This window comes from Apodemus sylvaticus, chromosome 2, assembly GCF_947179515.1.
Source record: "Apodemus sylvaticus chromosome 2, mApoSyl1.1, whole genome shotgun sequence".
NCBI lineage: Eukaryota > Metazoa > Chordata > Mammalia > Rodentia > Muridae > Apodemus > Apodemus sylvaticus.
The window spans coordinates 23,756,380-23,779,931 of record NC_067473.1 but is presented as its reverse complement, the minus strand read 5'-3'; the positions used below and the strand labels follow the sequence as shown (position 1 = coordinate 23,779,931).

The following is a 23,552-nucleotide window of genomic DNA, read 5'->3' as shown; positions in this document are numbered from 1 at the left end:
AATTTCCCCCCCATAAAATGTCAAAACCAATAATGGAGTCATGGCTTTATATAAAGTAGAGGGATGAATTATTTAATATCTTTATTTTTTTCCTTTAGAATTATTGTTTAGCTAAATTTACTGATTGATATTTACCTCCTGAAAAACAACACATTATGTTAAATAACTTAATATTGTTTTGCAATTGTGCTTGAAAGAAATACCTGTTGTTTTTTTTTTTGTTTGTTTGTTTTTAAATTCAGGCTTTATTTACTAGTGAAAAAAATTCAGCAGCCCTCTGGATATAACAGAATTGTGTTCATATTCAATGTAAATATAAACAGTTACAAATTTTCACAATTCATGTGTGATTGGACTTTTTGTTTTTACTGATAAAGATCCATGATGAGGTGTTGGGGTCAAATATGGATCCTTCTAGACAGCTCATCTTAAATGAACAGTTGGAAGATATGCGGCAAGAACTTGTACGACAATACGAAGAGCATCAGCAGGCAACAGAAATGTTGAGGCAGGCACACATGCAACAGATGGAGAGGCAGCGAGAGGACCAGGAGCAGCTACAAGAGGAGATCAAGAGGCTCAGTGAGCAGCTCACCCAGGTTGGCATGGAGACTCCCTTCTCTCCCCAGCTAAGCTAACAGTGTTCTTTGTGTAACTTTTAAAACTTACAATGTATTTTGCCTGATCTGAAAATGGTTTACAGATATTACCATTAGAGACACACCAGCTGCAGTTCTAGAACCTGAGGGCACACCAGATCCAGATTCGTAGTGCTCATTGTCACGACGCCATGTATGTAGTTTCCCTCTGGATTGGAGAGTACATGGGAATCGATGCACTGACAGGCAGTAGCAGAGGATGCACAGCAGAGGCGCTGCTCAGCGGACCCCGCCCTGTGCTGCGCTCCCTCACATGGAGTTCTCTCAGCCCATGGCAGGCTCAGCTCTGAGTCCACCACCTGGCAGCTCACAGGATCTTTAATCACCTTGTAAATCACAGTTGGAAATCTGGGGTGCCACATTTCTTTTCATTGATTTGAAAAACTCAAATTTATATAACATTCTTAACCCTTTCTCAACTAAATTTACATTTCCTTTGGTATTGGGAGCTATATTCTTACCGGTTGCTATATAAAATATACTCGCAAAATCATTGCAGAAAAGCTCATATTAAAACCTCGAAATTTAATTTTGAAAACTAAAAGGAAAAATAGAGAATTCTTGAATTGGATTCCTTCAGATAGCAAATTTGGGGTGGGAGCATAAAATAGGGATCATTGAGAATTCAGTTTTGCTTTTCTTCATTGTATTTTGTGAATTCAGACTTCTGAATTTTCAATGCAAATTTGACATAAAAGTATTAATTAAACTGTACAAAACCTGAATTTTATACATTTAATTAACTTTTTTCTGAAGTTTCAAATTTTGCATTGAATTTTATATATGCCTTTTAACCCCTTGTAGTGGAATCTGAGTTGCCGTTTGAAAAATGGCCCATGGTCTCAAGGGGTTAAAAGAAATCCGCCAAATGTTTCTGTTTTCTTCTCCTATCGCCAACAATATTCTCTCACGCCCTTTTTTCTTATTTAGAAATCCTCCATAGATACTGAGCACGTGGTTTCAGAGAGAGAGAGGGTTCTGTTAGAGGAGCTGGAAGCCCTAAAGCAGCTGTCTCTAGCTGGAAGAAAGGAGCTGTGTTGTGAGCTGCGCAGCAGCAGTACGCAAACACAGGTAGTGTGCACTTTGGCTCCCCCAGGAGCACTGCGGCAATGCAGTAGGGTTTGTTTGTCTCTCTTGTCATGTGCTTCCGCTTTTGTAGGCACTGAGCGGAATGTGCTTGGGATTGCTCCCATGGAAGGTAGGTGGAGTACACATGCCATGCATTCTGCTGGTAATGTGATTCTGGTGTTGCAGTAGCAGCAGCTGTTGCTCCACTGTGCTGCAGCCTAACAGATTTTACCGCCATGTATACAGCATGCATTCCTTTGAACCCATTCCATGTTTTTCATCTGTGCATCAGAATGTTTTATCTTTTCTTGATAATGCTAATCTCTTGATAACACGGAGTTAAACATTATTTCAAGCAATGTCTACATCATGCTCAGAGGTTTCTGTTTCGTCTCTTACCACTGTAGAAGTGTGACTTGCTGTTTCTAAGATGACGGGTTTTCTCTTTGTCTTGTCCTCTCTGCCTTTGAACCAACTTACACAGGATGGAAATGACAATCAAGAAGCTGAGGAACAGACATTAAAAGACAAAACATTGGAGAGAAAACCTGAAGACGTGCCTCTCGATATAAACCTGTCCAATGAAAGGTATAAAGTGTGGATTTGTTCAGCACAGGGTTAAAATGCTGCTTTCAATTCAGGAAATGCTGTCAGAGCTTTATCTTGTACATTTGTACTTTGTCTTAAAAGTCGTACTATGTATGAAATCTGACCATATAGGTAATAGTATAAAAGAATTGACAATTTTTATTAGATGTTGATCTTGACTCTCTTTAGTTGTTATTGAATATTGGACTTTTCTTAACTTTATTTTTCATACTGCTATTTTATATTCTAAAATCATTTCTATTAGTGAGTTTTATGTCTTTATGTCTTGTTTTTTCCATTAACTTTAAGACATTCATTTAATGTTAGCTATTTTGAGAAACAATATGATAAATATTTCACATTTAGGTTTTTTTGTAATTGCTGTATAAAAATATAAGAACCTTTAACCCACATTCATGTTTGAGAATTATAAACACCAAATGGCAACAATACTATTCCTTACTTTGATATCACAGAGATTAATATGAAAATGTTACACTATGTTAACTTAAAGGCTATTTAGAAAGGCACAGAGTTTTAAATTTTATTTTGATCAAATGAAAATAATTTCTTTTATTGTAAAATTAGAAAACTAGTATCTACTAACAGTTTCTGTGACTGTCTTTCTTCTCTGTCCTCCTGGTATCCTTCCTAAGCTCTCGGGAAGGAAGTTGGCTCCTCAAATTCTGGTTTCTCTGGTAGATCATCAGTATGAAACACTTTCAGTAAGGAACTCAAATGAGAAAGATAGTGTATGAAAATCAGACCTATCATGGTAATATAAAATAATCTGTTCATTTATTTATTTGTTTATGTGTTTATATAAAATGAACACTATAAAGTAAAATTTTCACTTTTTGTTATATTTTATAAATCATGTATTTTTATAATTTTTTATGGTAAGGTTGATGAGTATTCATCCTTGTTTTAAACCATTATGAGTTTAATCAGTTTTTTAAAGTAAAAATTATCATGGGATTTTATACTTGAACAAATCTTAAGTAAAAGTTAAGAAAAAAACCCAAATGGAATGTAAACAAAGAATGTAGAAAATAAAAAAAAAAGAAAAGAAAAGAAAACCCTTTACTTCTCTTATTCGGTTTTACTTTTAATATTCTTAATTATGTAAGTAGGTAACTTGATCTGGATACAAAAATAGAAGCCTGTCTTTTGCCTGACAACTATTGAAGGAAAACAACTCCGTTCATTACCTCATCCTAAAATAGGTAGATCATATGTCTGGGTAGCAGACAGCTGTTATCTTGGGTTTTAGTGATCTGCTCCTCCAGTGTAACGTTGAGAGATAAAGTGCTCTTAAGCCAGGTAACTACCACAAACGTCTGTCCTTCGTCTATATTTATTAATTACAGAGTTTGTTGATATATTACTTCTGGTGAATTAAGCAGTTAAGATTCACGAGATAATCTTAATCACCGTTTATGAAAATTCATTTTTGACACAGTTTTAAAGGGCTCATAGTACAGTAAAAATAAACCATATGAAAACACTTGGTCCAGGTCAATCCTCATTTTTTTTTCTTGTTTCAAAAATGTGTATATTTACAAGAAAGATAGAAGATAGGAGGAAATCTAGGCCCTGACAGTTTTAATGATTGGACTGCAGAGATTACTTAGTTGTTAAGAGTACTTAATACTGTTGCAGAGGACCTGGGTTCAGTTCCCAGAACCCACTCTTAGAAGCTTAAAGCAGCCTGTACTTGTAGTCCCAAGGGATCCAATGTCATCCTCTGAAGAACTCCTGTACATATGTGGCACACACAAACTCGCACAGGCATATACCTATGCACATAAATAAAAAGAAACATATAAATTTATTTTAATCCTAATGATTATCTGAATGCTAAGACATTTCAGAGAAGACTTAACCAGTCACCTCATTTAAAGTCAATAAATAAACAAATGAATAGATAAATGACTCTTATCTTTTTAAAAGGAAAGAAATTATTTCTATTTAGTTAACAATATTTTTCTCTCAAATTGGCTGAAATGAGTGTGATGTATGAAACTAGGTAGGTCTAGTTTTGTCCCTAAAGTAAATAAAAAATTATAAGGGCCTGTGACTCTTGCTTTGGTGTTATCAGACTGAAATGTCACTGTTAATCTTCTAAGACAGAACTGTGCCTGTTTGACCTGTTTAAATTTTGGCATCATTCGTTGTCAGAAGTTGTAAAAATATTGCAGCATTTTTATTGTGAGCTTTTAGCATCATACTTTAAAATATGTTGTTTGACACATGGAAAGGTAAAATACAGACTATCTGTATGAGTAACTATAAAAGTATTGCCAACTCAGTACTTTACATGGGCTTGGATCTTTACACACACACACACACACACACACATACTCTCTCTCTCTCTCTCTCTCTCTCTCTCTCTCTCTCTCTCTCTCTCTTTCTCTTTTAATGTAATCATTAACTAAGAACCTTAGTGACTTGATTTCTTTTGGATCAATAAAATGCATGCTTAAAAAATCATAAGCCATGGAGAACTGTTAGAAGAATACAGGTACTTTATAATATAGTTTTAAAATAAGTGAAAAACTAGAAGCACTTCATTGTGGTATGATTATAGATTATTTTAATAAGATCAAATATTCTCTAGTTACAAAGCAGTCCTTTTCTTTCTTCTTCTTCCCCTTCCCCTTCTCCTTCCCCTCTTCCTCTTCTTCCTCTTCTTCCTCCTCCTCCTTTTTTTCATTTTGGTTTTTGAGACACGGTTTCTCTGTGGTAGCCTTGGCTGTTCTAGAACTTGCTCTGTAGACCAAGCTGGCTCACACTTTGCCTGCTTCCCCCCACCCCCTGCCTCCCCTCTCCCTGCCCCTGCCTCCCAAATGCTGGGATTAAAAGTGTGCTACTACCACCTACCTCTATAAAGCAGGATGGCATAATAGCAGCGGGTTTTGTTTAGTTTTTTAATTAAACGTTTTAACAAATGATTCTTTTTCTGTACAGATACGCTCTCAAAAAAGCTAATAATAGACTTCTGAAGATCTTGTTAGACGTTGTCAAGACAACATCAGCTGCTGAAGAAACAATTGGCCGCCATGTTCTTGGGATTCTGGACCGATCTAGTAAAGGTCAGCCAGCTTCCAGCCTGCTCTGGAGATCCGAAGCAGAGGCATCTGCTGCAACCTGTGTACAAGACGAATGTGCAAGAGGTAATGGTTCTGTGTGCCTTTGAGATAATCCACATCTTCAACATAGGTTCAGTTCAGGCCACTCCAGGATATAGAAATGTACGTAAGGGAAAATACTGAACTTTTTGGACTGCCATACACAGTGTCTCATGTATGATGGACTGTCACACACAAAGACCTTCAAGCTGCTTTTCTCAACCACCATTATCGCATAGCATGCGCAGATGGCTGTCTCAGGGCAGGCTGCCGTCACATGTACCCAGGGTTACTGCCATGCCTGCTTTCCTTGCCTATTGATAAAGAATAATTCCAAGTCACTACTCAGAACTCAATGTCCACAAATAAACTGAAAAGAGGTTTAAATGAAGAGAGTTCAGGACTCCAGCCTCACTTGGAAAGGTTAAAGTCTATGTAGAACCTAAGTTTGTTTTTATCTCTGGGCTGTCCTCTGATAGGTCCCTTCTGCTTTGTAACGTGTGAATTATAGCAGAACATGTCTGCATTTGGGATGTAGCTTGGACTTTCTTTTGCTGCTGCTTTTTGGCTTCTTGCCGTCCCTTGCTGATAGGGTCGGGAAACCTGGATTAGCAGGTTGAGTCTAGCTTGCTTCCACCCTCACGGAGCCCTCTCCCTGACTAGGGGCAGGTCTTCCCAAGTGCTGCCTTGTAGCCTTGGAGAACATTCAGCTTACTAAGTTTCCTGTACAGAAATGAGAAGAAAATATCCAATTATAGTTGGTTTGTTTCATTGCATGTTGGCTAGCTGTGTGTTTCTTATCTCACAGGAAAGCTAAAATTAACTTGATGAGGGGGTCCACTTGCAGTTGTTCCAGCAGAGGTCTTGAGCACAGGTCTCCTGGCCCAGGCGTATCCGGGCCTCACAAACTCAGAACTCCTGTTGGTGGGGCATCCTGGGTTCTGTAGCTCCTTTGGGATTGTGCAAGAGAAGCTGCATCTTGGGGGCACATGCTTCCCAGGCCTCAGCAGGCTGATTCTGCGACACAGACAGTGAAGCGTCTGTCCCTCTCCATCCCACCCTCTTGGGATTGCAGCTGCAACTGCAGTCACGGTGCTTGAATTTAAGGATAATTTCTAAAATGCTTTTAGTAAGCTAAGAACTGTGATAATAATGATTTTCTTCTTTTCAAATTCAGTCTTTTCACACTTGGTCGATTGACGTTTCAGACCAGCTCTCCTGCACAGGCTGTGGACAAAGTCACACATACTATGTATGACTTCTAATGTGTAGGGAGCAAGATCATATGTAAAACATGTGAAAGTATTTAACCAATCAGAAATAAGAACAATGAGCTGGTTTTACTTAACCATCTAGGGAGGAGTTTTGCTGTTCTTCTAGTAAAGCTGTCACCACATTGACTTCTACAGTCAGAAGCCCCTGAGGAGACGGCCGGTAAACTACAGACCCTCTCCTGTCAGCTGCTGTCGTAGCTACTACAGTATTCAGCAAGCAGCCACAAGCTCGCTTCCCAAGCAGTGTGCTGGAAGTTAGACACAGAAAGTGGCACTTTCCCTCAGCACAGAAGACTGTGCTGCTGCTGATTGACGTTGAGAGGGCAGACCTGAAAGGTCATCTGGTCCGTAAGCTTCTTCTCTTCTTAATTACATTGAAAATTGTCAGTGTAAAACTGTGTCTGTCTGTTAAAAAAATCCTAGCAGTCATTTCTTATTGAAAAGTGTCCCAGCTGAGTTCTACAGCACGTCCTGAGGGTCTGGAAACCTACTCAACATTGTCCGCACTGCTTCTCCTCTGTGGTAATTCTGCCCACTAGTAACAGGAAACACCAGAATTCCCATGAAGCGAGAGTGGAACATAACTGATATTTTGCTTTAAAACATTTTACATATGACTTGCATAAGTCCTCGGAACATTATTTAGCTGGTAGCCAGTTCTAAAAGAATAATCCTACAGTGCAAGAGGGAAAGTCAAATCCTTAGACAAATTGAATTTGTCATAAACCCCAATAACATACTTGCTGTGCAGTATTAGTGATGTGCTCTATATGTTAGAACTCCCCTGCCATTTCTTCATATTTCTGGACGGAAGCATTAACAGCTCATTCGATATAACAACAATGAACTTTTGATCTGATTACAGAGTGACTTTTACTCTTCAGTTTTATATATGACTTTTTTTTTTCTTGTAGCCACACATGTGGCCTATTTTCACTCTTCAAGTCTGAACTTGTTTAGATTTTGAACAGGTATGGACTTGCTAACACTTGAAAAAATAAATAATTGACTTATTAATATTTACTTCCTTGTGAGAATATTCTGGTTGTGAAGCTGAAAGCCAGGGCTAAGCTAGTGGACTCACTTGAGTCTGAGGGGGTGAGTGGTCTACCCTTTGACAAAATGGTTCCCAGGACTGTGTTGTAAGTTCCCTGTGCCCTTGAGATGTCTTAGAGGATGGTCCCCTCTCTGCAGGGAAGCCAGGGATGAACGCCTGTCTCGCACGGCGTCCTTGGCACAGCGCTGTGCTGTACATCAGTAGTAACTCACTCATATGGAGAAGGAAGGCACTGGTTCTTTCCAGATTCACCCAGGTGTGGAAGAATCTCAGTAACTCACACATCTGTCTCCTTCCTCCCTTGTTTGTTTGTTTGGAGATGCTTTTGCTTTGTGTACCAGACTAGCCTTGAACATAGTATATGGCCCAGACAAGAGAATTCAGACCAGGTCTCCCCTATGGCTGGACTATCCCATAGAGAAGACCCTGCCTAAAACCTGAAACCAAACCATGAAACAGAGGCTGTTAGGTGTTGCTTCTTTATCTTTTAGAGGATACTCTTGGACCTACTTTTTTGGATTAGCCATTCCAGAAGCCCTGGTGCTGTGCCTTGGGGGCCTTGCTCTGCAGGTCCTCTGTACGTTGTTGTGCTTGGGCTTGGCTGGTGTGGGCACTGACTTCAGCCTCCTCCTCAGTAGCTGCTCTGTACACAGTGTGCAGCCTTCATACTGTTTAAGGCTGTGTATTTTCTTAAGTGCTGGTTGTTCTCAGTTTTGCCCTCCAGAGTAAACGTCAGTGCACCGAAGGGAGAGTTGACTAATTCAGGCCTTCTCACCAACCTTAGGTCTCACGGTAACATTATCGTCCTCAGAGCCCTAACTAAGCCGAAATCCATACTGTCTTCTCAATGCTTCCCATTTGTCTAGGGAAAAGCTGAAGTAATCCTTTTAAAATGCTCTGTTTATGACTTTTTAAAATGAAATTTTTTGTTATCTTTGATATTTAGGAGACTCCTTTTACTTCTCAGTAAATGCTTTCTTTACAACAAATGCATCTGCTTCAAGTATTTCAACTCTCACGTTAATAAAAGACTTAAAAGTCACAGACTCAAACTTACAACATGGTCCACAGGCATACACATCCTGGTTATACTCAAGTAATTTCTGTGCCCCCAGCGTGACTGTGTCCTGATGTGGTGGCTTCTTTACGACTGCTCTCAGTCAGAATCACCTGAATCCCAGGCACGTTGCGCAGTTCTCTGCCTGCCTTGCCTTTTTGCCTTTGCATTTAGTTATGTCCAACTTGGGTCCTTTCCCCTGCGGATTTCATGCCTCCGTTCTTGCCACGCCACAGTTCATCACACCTCACTGTGCAATTGAAATAGACTCTTCACCAGTCTGTTTGTTTTAATGTATTCTTAAAATTTGTTTCTGGTGCTTAGATTTGCTATTATCTTTCTATTTAAAATATGATTAACCTTTTCCAATCTTTTGCAAAACCCCCAAAGTTCCAACACATCTAGGACAGTTAACAGTTTAGATCCAGTGTACTTTCTTTTAAACATTAAAAAGTTACCTTCTTTTAAATGTTCCCCTGCTTCACCGGCTTTTCTCCATACATTTTTATTAGTGTTTCCACCATATCATACTGTTCTTTTTACCTCCGATTCATCATATTCTTAAAACTCATGAAAAACAAAAGTCACTAGAATACCTCAGATAATGGTACCACATAAGTGTTTTTGTTTCCTAAGCAACAAGTAATAGCTCTTGCTCCCATAGCTTCTGGAAAATTATTGTCTATTTCCTAGACTGCTTCACTTGATTTCACAAATGCTACAGTATGTATTGTACTGTACCATTTGGGATACATTATTTACTGTTTTGAATCCCAGGATCATCTTGAAGTATAACATTGTAGAAGTATTTGCCCCACTGTCATGCAGTTTGCTTGTAAATACATGGTATAATATAAAGAAATACCAGTATAGTAGTTGTGTTTCTTTTAATGTGGAGAATAAAATACAAATTAAAAATTATATTAACTGCTATGCCAGTGAATAGAATTATATAAAGTTATGTCTCATAGTAAATATTTGAGGCCTGGAGAGATGGTTTGACTGTCAGAGCTGTTGCTGGGCCCTGCAGAGGACCCAGTTGTGGTTCCTAGCATCTACACCAATGCTCAACTTTGTATAGGCACACACATGGTACACATGCATGCAATGCAAGCAGTCATATATGTACACACACACACACACACACACACACACACACACTCATTTTTAAAAACCTGCAGCTGTTTAAAATTGTTCCCTAGAACACACTTTCATATCCTGTCTGCAGTGATCTTGTTCATAGAGGTGATTAGTGGACCTGATTGGAAAAGCTGCCTCTGATTTTATGGCCTGGCTTGCTGTCCTGGCTGAGTGTGATGGTAGGTGTCAGTGGTGTACTGGCTAGTTTTGTGTGTCAACTTGACACAGGCTGGAGTTATCACAGAGAAAGGAGTTTCAGTTGGGGAAGTGCCTCCATGAGATCCAGTTGTGGGGCGTTTTCTCAATTAGTGATCAGGTGGGGAGGGCCCCTTGTGAGTGGTACCACCTTTGGGCTGGTGTTCTTGGGTTCTATAAGAGAGCAGGCTGAGCAAGCCAGGGGAAGCAAGCCAGTAAGAAACATCCCTCCATGGCCTCTGCATCAGCTCCTGCTTCCTGACCTGCTTGAGTTCCAGTCCTGACTTCCTTTAGTGATGAACTGCAACGTGGAAGTGTAAGCTCAATAAACCCTTTCCTCCCCAACTTGCTTCTTGGTCATGATGTTTGTGCAGGAATAGAAACCTTGACTAAGACAAGTGGTAAGTACTCATGCCTTGGCCTTAGAGCAGCACGGCTTTAGAGTCGTGGACCTTAACTGTGGATGCTGACTCCTTTGGGAGGACCCATTCATAGGGGTCATATATCAGATATTCTGCATGTCAGATATTTACAGTATGAATAATAACAGTGGCAAAATTACAGCTATGGAGTAGCATTGAAAAATAATCTTATACTTGGGGGTCACAGTAGCATCAAGAACTATTAAAGGGTTGTGGTGGTAGGAAGGTTGAGAACCACTGCTTTATAGGAAGTGAAGTTTATCTTCTGTCTGGTTAGCTTACCAATCCTTACATAAAAACCAATATATTATATCTATGAATAATAGATTAGTCTATCCTTTTTTCCACTAGACCACTGCAAATGTATCATATAATGAAATTACCTTAATGCATTTCAATGTGCCACCAAATCAAATCAAATCAGTCACTTCTGAATAGGCTCAAGAGTCAGAAGGTCCAGTTTTAGATAAGAATAAACTCCTGCTTTCAGATCCTTCAGTGTCCCTGGAGTGTTCCACGGCACAGTAAGCCGGGTGTGGGGTGATGGTGGACCTTGTGTGCTCAGTCATGTGTGTTTCTATGGAAGCCAGAAAGCTAAATCGGGAGTCTTCCTCACTCTCCACCTTATTCTTGGAGACGTCTCTCATTGAACCTGTAGCTCCATCATTTGTCTAGACCGACTGTCCTGTAAGCCCCAATCCTCCTGTCTGTGTGCCTCTCTCCCTGCCCCGCGGGTCTGGTGGTGCTCCTGTGTTCCTGTGGCAAGCACTTGACCTCTTCATCTTTGCCATCTTTGGTTGCACATTGCCCTTATGACACGAGGAACCAGATCTTGTTACTTAGGAGTCCTCATCTCGTTCCAAACTACCTGACATGCTTTGCTTAGATAGCTGTTCCGTGCTGTCTTGTGTTCCATTAGACTGTGAGTATTGTGTGTATACTAACGCTCCAGAGTTGATCCCCTGCACCAGAAAAGTACTTTTTCCATCACAGAAAAGACTCAGAATAACCTAAGAGTTAAGTTTCTGCACAGCACTGCCCTTTCGTATCTGTTGTCTTGCTATCCAGCACTCTTGCTTTGCATATTCACTCGGTTAAGAAGTTGTTATTGAAAGGCCTTGGAATTATAATAATTCAAGTTTTAATTTGGCTTGGTGTCTTCAGTTCCTTAATGTTGTAACTTTAAATGGTTAATGTCTGCCTTTAACTTACCACTGTTCTAGCTATGGATGAGTCCATCCCCTCTTATCCTGGAAGTGCCATAGCAACACATGACAGCATTTGGTCAAAAGTCACCGAGGAAGGAGCAGAGCTGTCACAGCGCCTTGTGAGGAGTGGCTTTGCTGGGCCTGTCATAGATCCTGAAAATGAAGAACTTATGCTGAATATCAGCTCTCGACTACAAGCAGCGGTTGAAAAACTCCTGGAAGCCATAAGTGAGACCAGCAGTCAGGTAAGCTCTTATCTTGGACTAGTCTCTGCAGAGTTTACATCAGACTTTCTGCTAAGCCACGGATGACTTAATGATTCTCTCTCCTATCCCGCAGAAAGATGGCCAGGTTTCCTTTTAATAATTGGCTGTGTTTAAGTTACGTCTAGCAAAGCAGACCTACAGTAATTCCTTCTATTTGGCAGGTCCGACAGCTTACAGAGACCCTGCCTTTAAAAAAAGAAAAAAAAAGTGTGGGAAAAAAGGTCCAGGAAAATAACTCAGAGGTCAGGTGCTCACAGGGCTTGTGAGTGCATTCTCCAGCCTTGAAACACAAGTATACAAGGACACAAATCAATGCGGGATGATTTTGAACATGCTACCAGTATGCTTTTCAGTTGGTAACGGGTGATGTGTTCTGCTAATTGCATCTTTCAGTTCTAAAATCCATGGTTACTTTAATAGTCAAGTTATCTAGACTATTGGTTTTTTTTTTAAATATCAAAGAGATTTTAACTACCATTATATGAAATGTTCTGTAAATTCTATGCTTTCATATTCCTTGAATTCTAGAATCCTTTGCCCCAGTGGCCATGCAGTAGAGAGTTGTTTAGTTCCATGAGTTTGTAGGCTTTCTGTTGTTGTATTCTAGCTTTAGTCTATGGTGGTCTGTTAGGATACAGTGTATTATTTTAATCTTCTTATATTTGTTGAGACTAGCTTTATGTAGTCAGTTTTGGGGAAAGTTCTGGAGGTGCTGTCAAGAAGGGATGTTCTTTTGTGTTTGGGTGAAAGGTTCTGGTGATATGTGTTCTGTATATTTGGATCATAATATCTGTCGGCTCCATTATTTGTTTAGTTTTTTTGTCCTAGATGACATGTCCATTGGTGATAGTAGAGTATTGAAATCCCCCACTAAGAGTGTGTAGGGTTCCATGTATCATTTGAGCTTTAATAATATTTCTTTTACAAAATGGTTGTCCTTGTATTTGGGGTGTAGATTTTCAGAATGTAGATGACATTTGGATGTGTATGAAGTGTCCTTCCTCATCTCTTTTGATTAATTTAGGCTGAAAGTCTACTTTGTTAGATATTAAAGTGGCTACACCAGCTTGCTTCTTTGGAAAGTCTCTTTTCCACCCCTTTACTCTGAAATAATGTCTTTCTTTGATGTTGGGGTGTGTTTGTCATGTGCAGCAGGATGGTGGGTCCTGTGTTCACATCCCTGCTGTTAGCAGTGTCTTTACCGGGGAGTTGAGGCTATTGATATGGTGAGATATCACTGACCAATGATTGTTAATTCTGACTATATGCTTGTTGTTGTTGTTGTTGGTGGTGGTGGTGGTAGTGGTGGTGATGGTGGTGGTGGTAGAGGTTGTTGGTGATGGTAGTAGTAGTGTGTATCTTCAATAGTTCTATTCATTTCCTTGTTTGTTTTTCCTGGCTTTCTTGGGGATTTATTAATTTCCTCTGATTGTTTATTTGTGTTTTTCTGGGATTTCTTTAACAGATTTATTCATTTCCTCTGTAAGGATCTCTATCGTCTTCCTAGAGTTGGTTTAATGTCATTTTCTTGTGCTTTCCCTGTTAATGTTGGAATGTTCAGGGCTTGCGATAGTAGAACAGCTAGTCTCTGCTGGATCCACATTGCCCCATCTAGTGTTTGTAAAAACTTAAATATTTTTTGGTTTCCAGTTGCAGGGCATTTGGTACAAATCACATAGGTGATCCCACCTTACACCAAAATCCAGAGTGATATTTCATCACCATCCAAACAGCTAGAGAGAAAATGGTGCCAATAAAAGTCGGCTTTGCTTGTGTTATTCACTTAGCAGGGCAGGACGCTATCCCTAGAATCTAAGAGCTTCATCTTTAGCCCAAGTTCAGGAGACTATCTTAAGAAGTGATCTCCTGAATGCTGTGTTATAATGTAAAATTCTGTAGTTAAGAAAATAGATATTTTCTGTACAGATACATTTTTAACTTCTTCATTCTTCAAGTGAGCTAAGGTCCTGGGTGTCCCTTTAGAGGGCTCATATGTGTGTCACTTCACAGTGTGCCCTGGATAACCTGAACTAACGCATAGGTTAAGGGGCCTGCTTTTCAGCACTTCTAAAGCTTGAATGCATATGAATTATACTCATCCTGTATGCAGTGGGCATTGTACTGTATGATTTTACACAGAATTCCCATGTTGTCTTGCTTCTTTTGTTTTGCTTATTGCTGCCATGTTAATGTTTACCATGTGTAACATGTACTTTGTTTTTACAATTTTCTATTTTTTAAATGTAATAGTGGTATCATCATACTAACTTGGTTTTGGTTAAACTTCTCCTTCTCCTCCCTTCTCTGCTCAGACATAGCTCTGGGGCTCCTTTCACCTCTAGCTTATGTGTACTGTCATTCCAACGGCATAACTCTTAATACATTTTTTTTCTTGACCATTCTTAAATATTTTGATTTGGATCTTTTGACTGTTACTCATATTATAGATTTTGCATGAGGTTAATATAAAGTATGGTCTGTCTGGTTAGTGCAGTTTGTATTTGTGTTTTCACAGCCACTGTAGAAAGTGGTAGATAATTCACAAGTGATAAGTCATACTCACAGGCTACTTGTTTAATAGACAGCTAGAGCCAAGCCTCCTCATAAGTGTGTACCATCATCAGCCAGTTGTGTGACTTTACCTGAAGCAGTCACCCCCCCCCCCCCCAGGCCACATCCACAACTCAGAACAGTCTTCTGTTTAAAAGACAGAGCCTGGCCATAGATAATTGGGCTCATTCTCAGCTTGTTGAAATGGTGGGGCAGTGCTGTGTTGCTTCGTGACTCTGTGGCTGCTTTGTCGTATTTTAAGTACTGTCGCTACCAAATCCGTCCAGCCGAATAAGGGAGACGAGAGGAAGACTCTTCTCAATGCAGTTTATTCAGGAACGTTACTTCAGGAAGCCCCTAATCCTAGCCCGTTGCCCCAGTTATATATCCCAGCCTGCACCAATCAGCGACTGCCATGTGGAGGCTCCTGATAGGATCGAGAAGATGGCTCGTGATAGGATGGAGACGGGGACTGGCCTGATATGATGTCAAAGGGTGCATGCGCACTTCTCTGGTGGTACGTGACTTTCAAAGGGGACCGTGGGGGGAGGTTTGCTGAGTCATGTGACTTGGCAACCAGCCTAGGAGCCATTTTAGACTGGTTGCTGAGCCCGCTCCCCACAAAGTACCCTTGAATAGACGCCAACCATGTGAGTACAGCAATCACTCTGTGGCAGGGACACCCCAGAGCAGCTGCCCACAGCCCCTATGGAGCTGCACATGCTCAGGTTGCCCGACCCGAGCCAGCAGCTGGGCTTTACTAGGTCTTCTAGGTGACTGTGATACGTGCAGGAGTTTGAGGCCCACTAACCTAGAGACTGTTGGTTTAGTGCCACACTGTTCTGGGTAATTCCCAAGTACTCTACCAGTATCTTCTGTAGAACATTTTGAAGTCACCGTTGAGGATCCATGATAAGCAGTTGTAGAACTGAGGCCTTTCTTAGGTGAATTCTACTTTTAAAGCACTGCGAATATAGGCTTTGTGCAGCATTCTTCTCAACTGAACTTAGTTCACCCTTACTAACTATGGGTGATACTTGAAAACCATCGTCAATGAGAATGTCATCAGCAGTGACTGGAATTGCTTAGAACCTGGTGAATGTATGTAAGGGCCAGTTAAAGTGGCACAGAGTAAGCTTTCTTCAGAGTGGGTGGAGTTGATGTCCCTTCTCTGTCAATTGCTTTTTCTTTTCCGGACTGGGATCGTCCCCTTTGATCTTGTTGTCTTGCATGTGTTAAAACAAATTCTGAAATAGAATGGGCAGGCACTGGTGTGATGTCTTTCTGATTACACTGAAAGAGAAACGCAGGCCGTTGCCTCTGTTCAGGATGCCTGAACCTAGCTGAGGGAGCAGCACTGACATGGCTGCCTGGGTGCTCGACCCTGGACATGAGTCGCTCGCTTCCACACATTGTTTGAGTACTTACTTCATACACTTACTCTTCTGGGTCTTGGATATGAATACAAACAAAATGGAAAAATCCCCACTTTCAAGGGCTTATTAACATGGTGGCCAGTAATAAATAAAATGGTGTACTGTCAGATAACTGTTGAAGCATAACATGCAGTAGAACACGGTAGGGAATGGAGCACTGTATATAAAGAAAGGACTGTTGTGATAACAGAATTAGCAAATACATGAAGGCAGGGCTGCAATGTGGCTCAGGAGTTAGGAGCATGGGCAGCTCCTCCACAGCGCCCTCTTCTGGGAACTCTGCACAGTAGTGGTACAGAAATGCATGGCGTCAAACATGTATGCATAAAATAGTAAAATGAGTGAGAGCATCAGACAGGTAAATGGAAAGAATGTTCCACAGAGGAACATATGAAGGCCATGTGTTATGGCTGACAAAGAGACCAACATATCGGGCAAAGTGCGAAGGAAGTGTGGAAAGGATCAGAGTGCTGCAGAAAGCAGATCCTAGAGAACGCTGTTAATTGTTTACGAGGTGTGGAGTCTCTCAGAGCTTTTAATCCTTCATTGAAGAGTAACCTTAGGAAGGCTGCAAAAGCACTGCTGCTGCCCTGTATGACTTGTGTATTACACTTGTTTACACACACACACACACACACACACACACACACACACACACACACACACATGCATGCACACACACACTGGGCATACTCTCACTATGACTGTGAAGCTAGGAACTTACACATGGGTAATTCTGCTAACCCAATACGAACTGTTTGAGTCAAAAGACGAACCTTATGCTAGTGATGATCCCTCTTTCTCCATTAGCCTCACTAGTCACGGATTCAGACCTGAGGCACTCCTTCATTTTCAGGGCCCCTTCTCCAGTGGATTTTACCAACTTCTGTTCGGTCAACTCTCACCTGCTTGGCCTGTGACTTCTCTCCTGGAATGCTTGAGTCCCCTGTGTTTCCATTTGGTACCTCTTGCCTTATCACCCCTGCCCAGCCTCCTATCACACCACAGTTTCAGGAACAGCTCTAAAACAGACATTTGATACCACTTTCTTGCTAAAACATCTGACTTCTCTCTCCCCCCCCCTCTCTCTCTCTCTCTCTCTCTCTCTCTCTCTCTCTCTCTCTCACACACACACACACACACACACACACTCACACACACACACACACACACACACACACACACACACACACACACACATGCAGACACCCTTGAACAAACATTTCAGTTAGTGTTGCTCATATACACATGGGTGTGGGACTATCTACTGGAACTAGATCAGTCTGCCAGAGACCACACCCTTAAAGAAAACTGACTTTCTCTCCTAGCTGCCACACACACTGAGCAGCCCTCAGCTAAGGATGCATCTCCTGTGCCCCTCCGTCATCCCTCGTAGACTCAGTTTGTGAACTTTCTTTTCACTCTGGTGTCTTCCTGTGGTGAATAGTTCTTTAAGTATGAGAAAACTAACTCTGCGTGGACAGTTCCAAGTACCTCCACTGAAGTGACAGTAGAACATGAGTCATCACCCCAGTGTGCCCTGGTTCTACTTTACAGTCGGCCATCTCCCATTCCCTGCCTTTTGTAAACACTGACTTCTGTTCCTTACTTAGGGTGTTGTGTTTGTAAGAGTGTCATAAATGAAATCATATTTATGTACCCTTTCAAGTCTACCTTCAGTTGCCTTAAACTGTGCCTGTGACTTGATTGCTCTGTTGTGTGTAATGATAGGGTTTTTGTTGTTGATGTTATTCCTTTTCGTGATCTATTACATTGTATAGATGCACCAGTTTGCATATTCATTGCTTAAAGGACATAGAGATTGTTTTCATCTTTGCATATTGAGATTCTCAGTTTTTAAAACCAGCACTTTGGCCCTTTGCTAAAGATAGATTGGAGTAATGGGGTGTGGTGGCAGAGATATGGGACAAACCCAGGCAGTTTGTACCATATGCTTGCTGGTACCCACAGGGCCTGGAAGAAGGCATCAGGATAACTGGGGTTACACGGTTGTGAGCATTCATGTGAGTGCCAGGAATCAAACTGGAGAGTCCTCTGGAAGAGCAGCAGGGTCTGTTAACTGTGGAGCTCTTTCTCCAGCCCCCGTGTGTGTGGTTTCTTACCTTAATCTGTGCCCTGGGTTAGGAACAAAAAATAGTTTATACAGACTTTTTTTTTTTTTTAAATATAAGTAGAAGCAAGGTTTACCTGCTTCTAAAAATAGGCAAAAGCAATAGAGCTTATTATGAACTGTTTTGAGGGTATTCATCCTGAACAAGAATTAATAGAGTATGTCATCATGTATGCACGGTTATCGTCTTCGTCACTGTTCTGTTGCCGTGAAGTAACATGATGATCAAGGCAACACAGGAAGAACGCCTTTGATTGGGGGCTCAGTTACAGTTTCAGAGGCTTGGTCAATTATCATCTTGTCAGGGAGCAGGGCATCAGAGGCCATAGTGCTGAAGGAGTAGCTGAGAGCTACGTCCTGACCCACCAGCAGAGAGCGGGAGAGAGCCGGAGACTGACATGGGCTTCTGAAACCTCAGAGTCCAATTCTAGTGACACACTTCCTCCAACATGGCCACACCTCCCAGCCCTTTTAATCCTTCCAAACGATTCCTCTCCATGGTGACTAAATATTACTATATATTCTTCCTCTTGCCTCTTACCTGCGTGCTGATTCCTACCCTGATTTAAAAGTTACTATGTATGAAGTATTATATATTTTTTTTACCTTCATGGTTTTGTTCTTTCTTCAAATAAGAGAAGCAAAATGCCAGATTATCAGAATGAATTAATACACAGAAAAAATAAAGGAAGAATATTCTAAGGAAGAATTTTTACACTGGGCACATTTATATTTTATGAACCCTCAATAGAGAGGGGAGTGGCTCAGTGAATGAGAGTGCTCTTGGGCCCACCCCACGCCCGAGAGCCTGAGCTTGGATCTCTACTGACCATGTGAAAGCCAGGCATGACCCCATTCTCCGGTAGTCCCAGTGCTTGGGGAGAGAGCCTGGAAAGAGATTGTTGGGGCTTCCTGACTAATCATCCTAGCCAGGCTCAGTGAAAGACCATCTCAGGGGGCCAGGCTGAGGGCAAAGTCCAACCCTGGTTCCAGGCTTTGAAAATGTAATGTAGGGCCAAGGAGCCGGTCGGTGCTTCAAAGCACCTACCACACAAGTATGCGGATCACAGTGGAGATCCTGAGAAATCACAGAGATGCAGGGGGTGGGGGTCTGGTGGCTCATCTGTAATTCCAGTCTCGGAAGATGGAGATAGGGGACCCGTCAGCAAGCCGGCTGGCAACACAGCTACATTGATAAGCTTCAGATGTGATGGTGAAACTGTGCCTCAGGAAATAGTATGGAAGAGTCATTCAGGACGATTCGTGACCACCACCTCTGTTTTCCACATATACATGCAACACACACACACACACACACACACACACACACACACACACACAGTAAAATTCCATTTAGCTACAGCAGGGATTATTCCGCCATCTTGCATAGGTAACAGACGTCTCTGACTAACTTGATGGTGTAAGCATCTATAATGGACGATGCCAGCATATAGAGACCTCTCCTTCACTGCTTCCCAACCACAGGCATCACCGTCAGCTTCTGGCCTCCTGTGGAAAATGAATCTCAGTCTCTCTATCCCTCTCTGTCCCTTCTCTCTCCCACCCTCTCCTCATCTCATGGCTTGTTACTAGTTTACTTTGAAGAATTTGAATACAAGCACAGACTATGTAATTAGAATGAGTATAAAACAAATTTTTGGTAGTATTACCCGCTTGTTTAGCATAGGTTTTCCCATTTGTCTTATTTATAGCAACTTTCATAATTGAGAATCTATTTAATTATCAAGAACATTTTTAAAATTTTAAAAATCTGAGGGACTGTTTCATTCACTGTTGCCTAAGTCTCTGGAGCTATCAGACTGGCTATTATTTACAACTTGGACCGTAGCATCTTAGTCAGGGTTCAAAGGCTGTTATAGAGAATGTAATTGCCAAGTATTATTTATGTATTATACACACACACACACACACACACACACAAAATACAAAGGACATTTTCTTTAACATACATTTTAGAAACTGTAGACGTGGGTTATAACCAAAACATTTATAGGCCAGTGGCTTCTTAAATGTCTTATTTATAAGGAAATACCAACCAGTCTTTTTCAGAAATATTGATTATTGGATAGATTTGAATTAATAATATGAACACAAGCAAACTTTCTGTTTTATATTCTTTTTTTTTTTTTTTAAGATTTATTTATTGTATGTAAGTACACTGTAGCCATCTTCACACACTCCAGAAGAGGGCTTCAGATCTCATTACGGATGGTTGTGAGCCACCATGTGGTTGCTGGTGTTTGAACTCAGGACCTTTGGAAGAGTAGTTAGTGCTCTTAACCACTGAGCCATCTCTCCAGCCCCCGTGTTTTATATTCTGAAAGCAACTTTTTAGTGGGATGGAAAACAACAGCTTATCATCTATAGCATTATAAACTTGTCTAAATACCCTTCACAGCTCTGACGTGGAACTTGGGTCCTGCCAGGCAGGCTTTTGTGTGGGCGTGTTCCCTGGCCACCTGTCACTCACCTATAGGCACAGACATGTAACCACACCCTCTGCTCTGGCCTGTTCCTCAGGGACACTGTGAGACCTTTGGCTAGGCATGGAGGTTATTTGAATAAGCTCAGTTCAGAGGAGCTTTTCCTTTTGAATAGTGAGGCTTGAAGAACAGAGGAAAGGCATTCAGCTGCATTTCTCAAGAGTGCTGCCATGGAGACCTACAAGCTGACCCGCCTGCCAAGATCTGAGGAGAAGACTTATTTATAACCACAGATACATTGGATACTGAGAGCAGGTCTATTGCTAGGCTAATTAGATCTTCATAATTTTGTTCTTTCATTTGACAAAGATTTAATTATTCTAATTGGAACTATTTTTGTTTGTTGCATTTACTTATTTATTTATTTGTTGCTTTTGTGTTTTTTGATTAACTTTTTTCAAATTTGAATTAATTCAAATTAATTTTTTTAAAGCTGAATTTTTGCATCTTTTGTTGTTTAGTTTATATGAATTCATTTTACTTGTGAGTATTAAAAAGAAAACTTTGTGCCGGTCTGGGATCTCTTAATAAGTTAACAGGAACTCTGTGATGTAGTTAGGAGAAGAACGGATGGAGCAGACAGAGAACCTTGGCAGCTTTATCTAGAATGGATTCTTACAGGACCTACTTGGCCACTGGCCAGCTCAGTGGCTCTTGGCTGGAAGACCAGGAGGAAGACGTCTATGAAGTTGAGTCTCGAGTGCCTTTGCCGTATCCGTATCCTCTGTCTGAACACTTGGATGACAGTAACTCAGTTATTATCAACACTTCTGTTTTTCATTTTACTCACAGAAGGAATGGACATATAATAAAGCTTATTTCTAAAATCTCCCTGCCTACCCCTCCTTACTCAGTAAGTACACAGTAGTGCTTTCGAAGCGCAGTCGACTGGACTGCGCTGGTAACGCTCTGTATTGAGGTGACGGGAACTGGCCCTTGCTCTGCTGTTGGTGGAGGGCTGCTGCTCACACAGGGGCTGGGTGGAGGGGCTAGATTTCTCCCCTAACTCCAGCTTAGCCGCTCGATACTCCATTTCTCCAGCGCCAGTCAAGCTATTTAAAAAGATCCTTCATGTCTGAGATTCTGTATCCATGTGTAATACTGATCCAGTATTAAAAGGGAAATGAATGTATTAGAAGGAGTAGGTATCCTGGTGAATTGCGGAGCCAGTTAGAACATGTTTGTAACCTGATGCCCTTATTGGCTAGAGTGCTAGACAAGGGGAAGGGAGCTTGTATTCTGAAAAAATTTTCTTTACAGACTTGGCACTTACTTTCTCTTTTAATGAGCTGATCAAGTTTATAGAGGAATAACCTTTTCGGCTTTTAAGGTGAAATGTCTTTTGTAAAGTGCCAGGGTTAAATGTTCGGCATCAAAGGCTGCATGGTTGGCATTTGGGGTCCATTGGGTCCTTAAATGAGTAAATGGGTTGTGAACATTCTCTACATCCTACTCATCTTTGTTTTCGTGACGTGAATGGCTTCAGCTATAAATCCTAGCTAATGTTTAACATGCCGGATGGCTTTCAGAATAGTGTTGCTGCCTCACCAATAATTTTTGAAGTGATAGAATCATAACTAATGCTTTACCCACATTTTTGTACTGTTGGCCGTGAAGTAAAAGCACTCAATTTGATTTTTTATATATAGTGTATATTGTTGTACATAGTAGGAATCAATCATGCCCTACCTGGATGGGAGAGTTTAAATATAAATTATTTAGGCAAAAATTTGAAGAGGATCTTTTAACCCTGTGAAGTTTGGGTTCCATTGTGCTATCCTGTCTAATTTATTTGGTAACTTTATTGTTTGATTGGTTCAACTTGTTGTTTTGCTTTTCGCTGTTGTGTTTTTATTGTAAGTCTTTAAATGCGCTGTCTGCCTAGCTAGCTTGCATCTTGTGAAATGAGAGATTAAAGCAAAGGTTTGGCAATTCACTCATGCAAAGCAGGATTTTATTATTTTGTTTTAAATCTTCTGTTGAGTTTCTGTAATAAATTTGAAATATGGAATGAAATGCAGCTATTTGTTCTGGCCCTGAACTCAGTTCCCATTTTCACTAGGTAACAATTAGATAGTTTACTGCAGGGATTCGCACGTGCATATGCAGGCGTGAGCAGTGCCTTCAGAAATGGGGGTTGCAGCTAAATTCAAAAAGATACTTGTATAGATGAGTTCACACTTTATGGTCTTGTTTCTTTATAATCTAAGTGAATGTGTATTTCACATTTAAAAAAAATAAGTCCTGTTCCCAATGACAAGTAAAATTGTTTGGATAAAGTTTTTTCCTTTGGTGATCTAGCTTCCATTTCATGTGAATTCTCATTCAAATAATATTTTAAATGATATTTTAAACAGCTTATAAATTAAGAATAATTGCATATGTGTATTTCGGACATTTATTTAGAGCAGCAGTTCTTAGCTTGTGGGTTGTGCCCCCTTTGGGGTTCAAACAAACCATCCTGTCACAGGAGTTTCCTAAGACCATCACAGTACACAGATATTTATATCATGATTCATAACAGTGGATTATAGTTATGAAGTAGTAACAAAAATAATTTTATGGTTGGAGTCACCACCACATGAGGAGCTGTGGTAAAGGTCACAGCCTTAGGAATGATGAGAGCCAGTGGTGTAGAGTGAATGTAAGCTTCAGTGACGGTACACTCTCCAGTTTCCATTAATACTACTCATGTGATGCACAGAAGTAACATTAAGTATTACATTATGACTACTGTATCGATATATTAATTATATATAATTCTGATTATGTATTTATATTGTTTATAATTATGCATTTAGAATTATATTAATGAATATAATTATATGTTAATATTAAGGTATTTTATGATACTTTACTGATGTCT

At 40.6% G+C, this 23,552-nt stretch overlaps 1 protein-coding gene across 3 annotated transcripts in view; it reads left to right on the top strand.

Moving 5' to 3' along the window:
- Positions 1-23,552, top strand: part of Akap9 (A-kinase anchoring protein 9) — a 146,326-nt gene that overhangs the window by 75,231 nt on the left and 47,543 nt on the right. For 2 of the 3 annotated variants that reach the window (XM_052173168.1, XM_052173170.1), the window contains 5 exons: positions 378-599; positions 1,590-1,730; positions 2,212-2,315; positions 5,286-5,491; positions 11,815-12,044. In XM_052173168.1, the coding sequence (XP_052029128.1) occupies positions 378-599; positions 1,590-1,730; positions 2,212-2,315; positions 5,286-5,491; positions 11,815-12,044 (903 nt within the window). The remainder of the gene's footprint in view (positions 1-377; positions 600-1,589; positions 1,731-2,211; positions 2,316-5,285; positions 5,492-11,814; positions 12,045-23,552) is intronic. The other variant, XM_052173169.1, reaches the window with a different exon arrangement.